Here is a 12,517-nt window from a genome sequence, read left to right as displayed (position 1 = left end):
AAGATTTATATTCCTTATATTCCAAACTTTAAACCAAAATAAAAATATTATACTCAATTCCTTCTCTACTTACTAAAATGATTATGACTTCCCCTTTAGCTCTTAGATCATTCCATAACAACAGTTTTCAAACCATATTCCAAGAAGTCCAGTTAGTAATGTGGTTTGGTGGGAAGGGATGGGACAGGGATGTGGTGAATTACCTCTCTCACAGCTGCTTTAATCTGTTTTCTATGCCATGGGTTTGAAGAAAAGGTTCTAACGCTAAAACAAGAAACAATAATCACTGAGGTAACAGAACTAGATTGTCATCTACAGTAGCCTACATAAGGTACTACAATGTTACATGAAATTAGCCAACTTTCAATATCCTGGGCTAACAGGAGATAAGAACAGCATAGTAAAGAAATGTAATTTATTGGCCGGGTGCGGTGGCTCAAGCCTGTAATCCCAGCACTTTGGGAGGCTGAGACGGGTGGATCACAAGGTCAGGAGATCAAGACCATCCTGGCTAACCCGGTGAAACCTCATCTCTACTAAAAAATACAAAAAAAAAAAAAAAAAAGCCGGGCGAGGTGGCGGGCGCCTGTAGTCCCAGCTACTTGGTAGGCTGAGGCAGGAGAATGGCGTGAACCCGGGAGGCGGAGCTTGCAGTGAACTGAGATCCAGCCACTGCACTCCAGCCTGGGGGACAGAGCGAGACTCTGTCTCAAAAAAAAAAAAAAAAAAGAAATGTAATTTATTAAAACTCTATTTTTAGCCAATGATTCCAATCACCCATCTTCACTGTTTTTTTGCAACAACAAATACTTAGTAAAACAGAGTTGAAGTCTGGTGAAATATATGGGCAGTACCAGGAAAGCCAAAGTAAAAATAGATCTGAATATTTGAATCTACATAGCAGGTCCTTTGCCTTTAGTTGTTACTCACAACATACTAAATAAGTAGTAGGTCAGATCCTGCCAGATACAGGATATACACAGACATCTAGAGAAATTACCCCCCCACCATGGCAGAATGCTGTTATTGGCTGCAGTCCCCAAGAGACAATAATACTGGGCTAGCCACCAAGCCACTTACATGAATTCCTAGTGTGAGATTCTGACTCAGAAGCCAGGTCTTTCTGTTTTTTTTTTTTTTTTTTTGGTCTTTCTGTTTTAAGCACAAGAGAAAGGCAACAGCCACCAGCAGGATGTGGGACCTGGTGCAACTCACCCGTACAGAACTCCTTGCTCACGTTGTGGGGCACTGTGATCCGTCGGTAGACAATGGGCTCTGACTCCAAGATGTTCTCATCATGGCGGTACCGAGTAGGCCTTTCATTTGGGATGCCCCGGGAACGGGTACCACTTCTCCTTTCATAGGTATCAATCTCCTCAAACACAGCTGCCTTGTCAAAAAGAGCCAGGTTCCCTTCAAAATCAAAATCTGTGTCTGGGATCTCCTCAATGTCATCCCCGAAGCACTCGTCATCTTTATTCTTCATCTGGCCATTCTTTAAACCACTTTTCTTTGGAGTTGCCTGATTTGGGTGCCTGCTACTAGATGACCCTGGAGAAAAAACAGGGACTAAAGTCAGTGTATCCACAGAAAGCACTAAGTGAAAGTGGAAAATACAGTACATCAGTCCTTTGTGGAAAGTGTTACAGGAACCAATGTGAAAATGGTAAAGGTAAGTATTGCAAAATCATATTAAGTAGCACAAACAACAAATCTCATTTGGAATAATAGGTTTCAAACATCACCCAATCTGGGCACAGTGGCTCATGCCTATAATCCCATGTTGGGAGGCTGAGGCAGGAGGATCACTTGTGCCTAGGAGTTCAAGGCTGCAGTGAGATATGATCATGACACTGCACCCCAGCCTGGGCAACAGAGCAAGAACCTGTCTCAACACACACACACACACACACAAACAACAACAATAACAAATATTACCCCCAAGTAACTTGTTAATGAATATGAACTAAGCAGTACTCCTGGAAATCTTAACCAGTTATCCCCTTTATAAGGAAACTGGTAATGACAAAAGCTTTTCTGACAACTTACTGTTAGCAAACAAGAGGAAGAGTAAGAACATAGCATGGTGGTTTTGATACAACGATAGAGGCAGGAGGCAGAGAAATTCTAGAGGCAGGTCCCTGGCAAAGCCCCACCTTCGAAGCTGAAAAGCGTGAGATTGTGGCCCAAAGTGAGAACTTATATCCCTGTTTTCCCACCAGAATGTTGCCTTTTCTTAAACCACCCATGGCCCTGCGCCACCCTAACCTGTGCCTATAAAGACCCCAGACTCAGTCAGCAGAGATGAGAAACAGCTGGACGTTGGAGACTACGGCTGGATGTCAAAGAAGTGGCTTGACTTCAGAGGAACAGCTTGACTGTGTAACTGTGGAGAAGAACCCGGCTGGAGACAGCCAGACTTCAAGGGAAAATTACCTATCCACCACCCACTGTCCCCTTTTCAGCTCCCCTTCCCACATAAATAAAAATAAAATCACCCACATTTACCATCCTTTAATTTGTTCATGTGACCTCATTTTTCCTGGACACTGGACAAAAGCTCAGAAGCCATGAGTGCAGATACAAAAGGCTGTCACACTGGCCTTTTGCCCTCACTGGCAGAGGGCAGCTGCAGGCCCACTGAGCTGTTAACACTTAAGCCATCTGTGGATGGCAGAGCTAAAACAGCACCATAACACATCCTCTGGGGCTTCATGAGTTACAGGCACCCCACGTAGGTGCTGCCACATGGCCTGCACTGAGTTCGCTCCTGCTGGTGCCCAAGAGCGTTCGTTCTGGCTCCTGCACCTGCTCATCTGTGCACTCACTCCCACAATGGGTAGAACACAGCGGGTCTGAGTGGAGTTTGATCCCACTGGCACTGAAACAGCCGGTTCCAGGGCTTGTGCACTCCAGTTCCTGCCTCATTCACTCGCACACTCCCTTCAGCAAGCAGTTGAGAGCAGTGGGCGGAGTAAATGAGGTACCCCATCATGAGTCCCATGAATAGGTCAGGGAAGGAAAATATCCTGCTTCAGTTTGAGTCTGAACGTCTGGCAGTTGTTTAAGAGAGAAATACCCCCAGACTAAAAGAAGGCCTGGTCTTCTTTTAGCTTGCAGGAAAATACTATTCAGCTAGTCCTTAATTCTATGCTTACCAAGCAAGCAATCTTCTGATTTTTAATTTGGCCTTAGGCTAGATCCCAGCAGTGGGGAATCCCTGGTTTGTTCAAGAAATTCTACATTCTGAGCCAGGTATACATCTACCAATACAAATTGCTATACTGACTTACAAACCTTTCTTTAGACCTTTCGGTTAATGTGATCTCTTTTCTCAGAATTTTCTCTCTTCTGGGTAAGCAGTTTCTGAAACACCAAATAATGAGGGTCCATATCGAACTGATCCTGTAGAGGCCACACTAATGCACATCCACAACACAGTAGCCAGTCACACCCTGTAATGCACATCCACAACACAGTAGCCAGTCACACCCTGTCTCTGACACCCTATTTGGCTACCACACATCAGTCAACAACTACTCTAGCAGCCAAGGCAGAAGGTACCACAGAATTCTCCAAACCATCCACCCCCAAAGAATCAAGCTCTGTTCTCTATCTGACTACCCTGAAAGAGTGGATCCAGGTGACTGGTATGCTAGACTGAACCTCTATCACAGTCTAAATAAATGGAAGGAGGGGTTTCACCATGTTGGTCAGGCTGGTCTGGAACTTCTGATCTCAGGTGATCTGCCCGCCTTGGCCTCCCAAAGGGCTAGGATTACAGGTGTGAGTCACCACCCCCGGCTGTGGGTACGTTTTCTAGACATTATCCTCTGTGTTCTTTTAACTTTGCCTAGACCATGACTGTGTGCCAATAAAACTTTATTTACAAAAACAGGCAGTGGGTTGGATTTGGCCCATGGGCTATAGTTTGCAGACTTTTGATGCAGAGTATACACTTAGGGTGAAGTTAATTCGTAACAGTTAATGTGGATTCATGTTTGGAATGACCTTCTTGATACTTTTTAATTTGGGAGACCATCTTCATAGATTTGACTAATTTTTGACAACCTCATTCTAGCTAAAGAAGGCCTATAAGAGGAATAGGGAAAGTGTTCTGCCATTTTCTTGTTTACTTATGATTACATTAGTATTATCATTACTTAACATATAGTTTCTTTATGCGAATCTTTTTAAGCCACATATACATTTTTGTATGCTTTAGTTAAAAATTGGCATGGTTGTAGAGTGTGAATGCACTTAATGCCACTGAACTGTACACTTAAAAATGGTTAAAATGGTAAATTTTATGTAATGTATATTTTACTGCAATTTTTAAAAAATGATGTATACCCACCAGCATGGATGGACTTCTTGTTATAGAAAGTCACATTTTCCTCAGATATCTCAAATACAGGCAGCAATTGGCTGGCATGGAACTTCATAAGGGTGCTAGTTTTCATCAATACATTAAAATTCATAAAGTTTAATTTCTACTGTTTTTAGTTAAAATAAAAAATGGAATATTCAGTATCTCCTTCCTACGTCCTGGTGAATCATTCCGTCCACCCCTGGGGAAACACATACCCACTGAAGAGTGACCACTGGGCAAGAGACCTATTTCTAATAGGATGTTTTGATTTAATATTGAGGCAGTACATTGATAATCCTTATTCTCTTGTTCCTCCCTTGTCTGTGTATATTGCTACTGGTGTTATCCTGACCTTGTATTTTCATACCCATTCTTTCTTCCTGATCCAGCTCTGCTTTCTCACCCCATCTCTACTAAAAATACAAAAAAATTCACTGGGCATGGTGGCACACACCTGTAATCCCAGCTACTCGGGAGGCTGAGGCACGAGAATCGCTTGAACCCGGGAGATGGAGCTTGCAGTGAGCCAAGATTTCACCACTGCACTCCAGCCTGGGTGACAGGGCGAGCCTCTGTCTCAAAAAAAAAAAAAAAAAAAAGAAAAGAAAAAATGTAAACACAATGCAAAAATGAAAAACGATTCAGTACAGCACAATGGTCAAATAAATAATTCAAAGGTAATAGGAAATGAGTATTCCTTTTTAAAAATAATGTTTGTTAACAGATGTTCATACCAGATAACGCACAAAATATGTAGAAAATTCTAAATATTCACATAATATTTTGATTTTTCTTTTAGTAAAAAATTTGCATCATCTTATGAAGTTTTGTATCCTGCTTTCTTGCTCAGGAGCATCCTTGAGTTTCATGAAAAAATTCTTCAAAGACTGTATCTTACTTTTTATAACTGCATAAATCATACCATATTGATATACAGCACACAGATCATACCTACTGATTAACTTTTAAGTTATTTCTCATTTTTGCTGTTACAGACTCAGCCCAAACACACTATCTTTGATTACTCTTGCTTAAAAAATCACTCCCATCTGACCACTTACAACACTGTGGGTACCACTGACCTAGCACTTATGCTATATTACCAACTTTGTTCTGTAGTTAATCTGTGTTCTTGTTCTAACTTCCCAAGGAGTTTATAAGCCAACAGAGGACAGGAATGATGTCATTTACACCTGTCACCCAACACTATGCCCGGTTCAGTGAAAGTACACAAAACTCCACTAATTAAGAAATAAAAACAGTTATATATATATTTTAAAAAAGCAAACACTAGCCAATCAAAAGTTAAAAGTCTAAAAAGAGGTTATTAAAAAAAGGGCAACTTGAGATTAACTACAAGAAAAAGCAATAAAAATCATGCCAACTTTTTTGCATGACTGAAAAGACCAGGAAGATAAAGTTGTTGACAATAATGTAATACAAAAGAGTTATGAAGCAAGGGCTTCAGTGGAAAAAGTTCAATCATGTCCAATATGACTGACAATGAACTATCCTGGAACTATTACAATGACTGATGAAAATAAGCAGTTGATCAATGAAGGAGAAGACAGGGTTAAGGAAGCAAAATGGGAAATCATTCCCATTCAGATAAATCCCAAAGCTCCTGAAACCAGGTGACCAAGAATAAAGCTCAGAGGAAACAGGATACAGACACTGCTATAGAGGAACAGGTAGAGGCACAAAAACAGTCATAGGAGAAAACAGGAAAGAATCTAGAATCTAAAGACCCAAATACTCTGAAGGCAGGTCAGACTTCCCAAATGACACTGGTAGAAGGCCAGTTATCCTGGAACTAAAGTTTGAAAAGCATGAGCTGGCCTGGCAAGGTGGCTCACACCTGTAATCCCAGCACTGTGGGAGGCCAAGGTAGGTGGATCACCTGAGGTCAGGAGTTCAAGACCAACCTGGCCAACATGGCGAAACCTGTCTCTACTAAAAATACAAAAATTAGCTGGGCATGGTGGCACGTGCCTGTAATCCCAGCTACTCCAGAGGCTGAGGCAGGAGAATCACTTGAAACCAGGAGGCAGAGGTTGCAGTGAGCTGAGATTGCGCCACTGCACTCCAGCCTGGGTGACAGAGCAAGACTCCGTCTCAAAAAAATAAAATAAAATAAAACATAAAGAAAAAGAAAAGCACGAGTTGCTTCTCTAACCACTAGCCCAGTATTTCTTAGCCCTAAACAGTGCACTAACCACTGAACACCAATATGAATGTTTGAAAGCACAAGCTGAGCATCCCTAATCCAAACATCCAAAATCCAAAAATTTCTGAGTGCCAACGTGGTGTTCAAAGAAAATGCTGATTGGAGCATTTTGGATTTCTGGATTAGGGAAATACTCCAAAATCCTTTTTAAGTAATCCAAAATCTGAAACACTTCTGCTCCCTAGCATTTTGCATAAGAGATACTCAACCTTTATTTGGGGGGAGAGAGTACAGTGTAGAAAGAAAACTTTTGCTCAGTTTCAAAAAATAAAAAATAAAAATAAAAAGCTAAAAAATAGTACCCACTTCATATCATGCCACATGATGAGGAGCTACTGAAATGCAAAGTAGAAAAGCAAAGAAAACAAACATGACTAGCCGTAAAGTTCGCTCACAGCATGTTGACAAAGTGCCCCACTATAAAGACTAACAGAGTCCACAATGGGAGATGCCCTAATTCTGCCCTAATGATGCTGGGCACTGGTCACTGTTTTTTGGCTCAGCTGTAGGACTCTACAAACATAACTTACAACAAAACCCACTGTATGTAGAAGGTTTCAGGTGTTTTCCTGTACTCCTCTAAATGCAGAGTTGATTCATTCGAGACATAGACACTAAGAACTAGCTATGTTTTAAACACTGTCAGGAAAGCGGAGCGTGAAAAACATTTCCCAAGAGAAAATACTGCCATCACAGGTCAGTAAGAGAATATAAAATAAATGCAAGGCAGGCTAATGTGCTCAGTTGTCTCTTATTCTTCCCTTTCGTCTTACTTTAATACAAATATTATCAGTACTTGGCTAACTCAGCCCAAAGAGCCTGGCTCTGCATTAAACTGGCCTTTGTCCACTGCAAGAGAAAAACACTTCCATTGGAAAAGATAAACAGTCTTCCCAGATTTCTTTACCTTTCAATTACAAGGGCCATGCAAGTATTAAGACTGCAGGGGTCCGGCGCGGTGGCTCACGCCTGTAATCCCAGCACTTTGGGAGGCCAAGGCGGGTGGATCACGAGGTCAGGAAATAGAGACCATCCTAGTTAACACGGTAAAACCTCATCTCTACTAAAAATACAAAAAAATTAGCCAGGCGTGGTGGCAGGCGCCTGTAGTCCCAGTTACTCGGGAGGCTGAGGCAGGAGAATGGCTTGAACCCGGGAGGCGGGGCTTGCAGTGAGCCGAGATTGCGCCACTGCACTCCAGCCTGGGTGACAGAGTGAGACTCTGTCTCCAAAAAAAAAAAAAAAAAGACTGCAGGCTGGCCGCCTTCCTGTGCCGTTTTTCTGCCAGCCTTTGGCACAGAGGCCCTTTGGCTGGGACAACCTGTAACAAACCCATTGTTGTGTAACCTTCAATGCCACTTATTTATTGGTTTTTGTCACACACACACTGTAAGGGGGAACTTTGTCCTGCAAAAAACATTGTCGGCCAGGTGCGGTGGCTCAAGCCTGTAATCCCAGCACTTCGGGAGGCCGAGACGGGAGAATCACGAGGTCAGGAGATCGAGACCATCCCGGCTAACATGGTGAAACCCCGTCTCTACTAAAAAATACAAAAAACTAGCCGGGCGAAGTGGCGGGCGCCTGTAGTCCCAGCTACTCGGGAGGCTGAGGCAGGAGAATGGCGTAAACCCGGGAGGCGGAGCTTGCAGTGAGCTGAGATCCGGCCACTGCACTCCAGCCTGGGGGACAGAGCAAGACTCTGTCTCAAAAAAAAAAAAAAAAAAAAAAAAAAAAAAAAAAAAAACCTTTGTCCTACAAATGTTTTACTGCCAGATTCAACAGGCATCATGAGAAGGTGCCTGAGAATATATGGGACCTTCTTCTTAACTCTCAAATTCTAGGCCCTAGGTTTTCAAGCCTATTAGATATATGAAGCACATTCAAGGAAGTTTAAAAGTCAAGAAGACCTCAGTAGGACCATGAAAACTTGGCAAAATTCACTTCCTGCCTCAGGTGGTGGGATGACTGTTAAAATGAACAGACCGTTAAAGCCCAACCATATTGCAACAAGATAATATTGACCATCTTTCCATTTAAAAGGTTCAATTCCATTTCTCATTTCTCTCCACCTCCAGTAACAAAGAGAAAAAGGGAAATCAGCGCTAAACAGAGGCAATGTCATGCCTATAGGACCACCTCTCTCTAAATATAAATGAGCTAAAGGCCAGCTATCTGCTTCGTTTGTTTTGAGATGGAGTTTCACTCTTGTTGCCCAGGCTGGAGTGCAATGGCACGATCTTGGCTCATTGCAGCCTCCACCTCCCGGGTTCAAGCAATTCTCCTGCCTCAGCCTCCCGAGTAGCTGGGATTACAGGCATGTACCACCAGGCCCAGCTAATTTTTTGTATTTTTAGTAGAGACAGGGTTTCATCATGTTGGCCAGGCTGGTCTCAAACTCCTCATCTCAGGTGATCCGCCCACCTCAGTCTCCCAAAGTGCTGGGATTAGAGGCATGAGCCACTGTGCCCGGCCTCAGCTACCTACTTTCATGTTCTACAGGCAAAAGAGCCTTAACTTAACTGTTAAATTTTTATTCAAATGCATGTTACCAATGACTATTCAAGTTCATAGACTAAGATTTCAGAGAAGGATGCCTTTCATCTGCCCCTCATGGTCACCATTTTTAGCTGTGACATGGGATTTGATAAATATGAATTATACCCATACACAGAACTGCATCCTAAACAAGGCTTGGTTTCCCTCTGCTCCCTGGGACTGATGTTATATTTATTTGACAAACATTCTGAATGGTCACAGAAAAACTATTCTTTATATGATTCTTTAAACCCACTCCCACCCCAAGAGAACAGATTAAAATCTGCTTGTGCTAAATTATCAATGTTGGATTAGGTAACTATTATAAACCAACAAATTCCTCAACTCCTTATTGCAATCCTGAAAGAACACTTAAAAGCCAGAAATGAAGACAGTTTATATTTCCTTTCTTTTTTTTATTTCCTGAGACAGAGTTTTGCTTTGTTGCCCAGGCTGGAGGGCACTGGCACGATCTCAGCTTACTGCAACCTCCACCTCCCAGGTTCAGGCAATTCTTATGCCTCAGCCTCCTGAGTAACTGGCATTACAGGCGCCCGCCACCAAGCCCAGCTGATTTTTTGTATTTTTGCAGAGACAGGGTTTCACCATGTTGCCCAGGCTAGTCTCAAACTCCTGAGCTCAGGCAACCTGCCCATCCTGGCCTCCCAAAGTGTTAAGATTATAGGTGTGAGCCACCACACCCGGCCGACAGATATTTATATAGCTTCATCAATCTACTAGTCTCAACATCAATGTACATAAATTGGAGAAAATTCTAAGACAGACCTTTCTACTTACAGGGCTCAATGAGTGGAAACATAATTATAACTCTACCTTCTTTCAGAAACCTATTCTAAGCCATGTCTCATTACCAAATTCCCAGGCAGCAAACATTTTCCAAACGAATCCGGATTCTAAATAAGTTCCTTGAAAAATAGTAACATTTTACTGCCCTACAATCTCTTTACCTTACTTATGCACAGTTAACAATCTAGAAAAAGGGAACTGACAAAACAGCAAAAGCAGAATAACCAAAACCTGGAAGCCACCAAGATGCCCTGCAATAGGTGAATGGAACTGATACATCCACACAATGGAACACTATCCATCAATTAAAGAAATGAGCTATCAAGCCACAAAAAAACATGAATGAATCTTAAATGCATCTTGCTAAGTGAAAGAAGCCAGTCTGAAAGGGCAATATACTGTATAATTTTAATTATGCGATATTCTGGAAAATGCAAAACTGCAAAGATGGGATAATAAAAAGATCAGTAGTGGCTGGGGGAAGTGGGGACAGCTGAACAGGTGAGGCACAAGAGATTGTTTAGGACAATGCACTATTCTGTTTAACACTGTAATGACAGATACATGATGCTGTATTTGTCAAAACCCACAGAGCTTTACAGCACAAAGAGTGAGCCTTAGTGTATGCAAATTTTAAAAAATCATTCAAGAGGTTAGGAGATCCCAGGATGGAATGCAGAATGTGACAAAACAAATTAACTGTATTATGAATATATGAAACAAGTCAATGAAGGAAATGGGAGACCTAAATAACTCTAGACATGAATGGAGTCAGATGAAAGGCAAAAGAAACGGTACGTAAGTGCCATATTCTATTTGACAGTCTCCCACAGGAATGGGGATACGAGTTAATAATTCTGATACCACTATACATGTATACTGGAATTGAATAATTATGTAAAGAATGAATGACAATAGCAGACAAGTTTCTCACTGTTGGAGTGAGAAGTAACAGACAAGCAAAAGGAGAAGGCTAGAAGGATCCATGTGGTAATGGATTAAAGTTGAAGACATCAGTATGAACTAATTCTTAGTATAGTACAATATACATAGTTACATACAGAAATATTTAAATATATGTATATATACTGGTTAAATATACACATATATATTTTCTTTTCTGTGAACTCTGCAGAGAAGTATATACACATATTTTCTTGCTGTCAGCTATAAGGGTGACACCCAGGAGCAGTGAGCATACCTAGTGAAGAAGGAAGAAAGAAGAAGAGGGGAGGAGGGGCGGGAGGGAGGGGGAGAAAGGAGGAGGAAGAGGAGGAGGAGTAGGAGGAGGAGGAGGAGGAGGAGCAGCAGCAGCAGCAGCAGTAGTGGTAGTAACAAGCATCTTTCAGTGTCAGAAACTACCTAAGTACTAAAAACAAAAACAAAAACAAAAAAATTCCACTGGAGTATGTCAAAGGGACATGAGATCCAAGTGAAAGATTGGAGACTAGCCAAAACTGAAATAATTTGAGTAACAAAATAAAGTAATATTGAATTATAAGCCGAAGTATAAAATAAATACCCATGAGTACATGCTGATATAAATAAATGGCTGAACACATAAACAAATGGGGGAGAAGAGATGAATCTCTGGAATAAAAGAATTTCAAGTAATGTCTGAAGATGCTGTGTCCTCAAGGAGAGGGAACATAACTCCTCACTCCCTGGGTGTGGGCTGCACATAATGATTTCCTTCCAAAGAGTACATATGTAACGGGGAAGAAAAAGAGTCACTTCACAGAGGAGAAACTAGATATATACTACTTTAGCCAGGTGATCAAGGTGAACATCAAAAGTTATAAACCATAGTGACAATATATACGCTTGACACAAAGTGATGAAAATGGTACTTTACCTCTGTTGTCTTCCACCCCCAAACATATAACCCCAGTCTAATAATGAGAAAAACATCAACTACCAAGTGAGGGGCATTCTACAAAATACCTGACCAGTATTCATCAAAATGTCTAGGTCATCAAAAACAAGGAAGGTCTGAGAAACTGTAAGAGCCAAGCAGAGACATGACTACCAAATGTGATGTGATATACTGGACAGGATCCTGGAACAAGGGCATAGGTAAAAACTAAGGCAATCTGAATAAAATATGGACTTTGTTTAATGATAATGCATCAACACCGGTTCAATAATCATAACAAATGTACCATACCAATGTAAGATGTTAATAACAGGGAGAAAAATATGTAGGAAAAAATAATATGAATTGCTAATAAGGGTCATCTTCAAGTGCATGGAAGATTATAAACTGCCTATATGAACTTCTAACAAATCAACAATTTCTGGTAAAAGAAAAAAGATTTTCAGACTGGGCAACATAGTGAGACCTTGTCTCTATGAAAAATAAAAAAACTAGCCAGGCATGGTGGCACACACCTGTAGTCCCAGCTACTCAGGAGTATGAGGTGGGAGGATTGTTTTGAGCCCAGGAGTTCAAGGTCGTAGTGAGCTGTGATCGTATCACTGCATTCCAGCCTGAGTATCAAGGCAAGACCCTATTAGAATAGAATAGAAAGAATAGAATAGAATAGAATAGAATAGAATAGAATAGAATAGAATAG

General features: G+C 41.4%; 1 protein-coding gene across 2 annotated transcripts in view; it reads right to left on the bottom strand.

Moving 5' to 3' along the window:
* Nucleotides 1-12,517, bottom strand: part of EDC3 (enhancer of mRNA decapping 3) — a 59,829-nt gene that overhangs the window by 22,326 nt on the left and 24,986 nt on the right. For both annotated transcript variants that reach the window (XM_023196687.2, XM_023196688.2), the window contains one exon: nucleotides 1,216-1,551. In XM_023196687.2, coding sequence (XP_023052455.1) covers nucleotides 1,216-1,551 — 336 coding nt within the window. The remainder of the gene's footprint in view (nucleotides 1-1,215; nucleotides 1,552-12,517) is intronic.

This window comes from Piliocolobus tephrosceles, chromosome 6 (assembly GCF_002776525.5).
Source record: "Piliocolobus tephrosceles isolate RC106 chromosome 6, ASM277652v3, whole genome shotgun sequence".
Classification (NCBI taxonomy): domain Eukaryota; kingdom Metazoa; phylum Chordata; class Mammalia; order Primates; family Cercopithecidae; genus Piliocolobus; species Piliocolobus tephrosceles.
The sequence above is the reverse complement of the archived record's forward strand: the minus strand, read 5'-3'. Positions and strand labels throughout refer to the sequence as shown.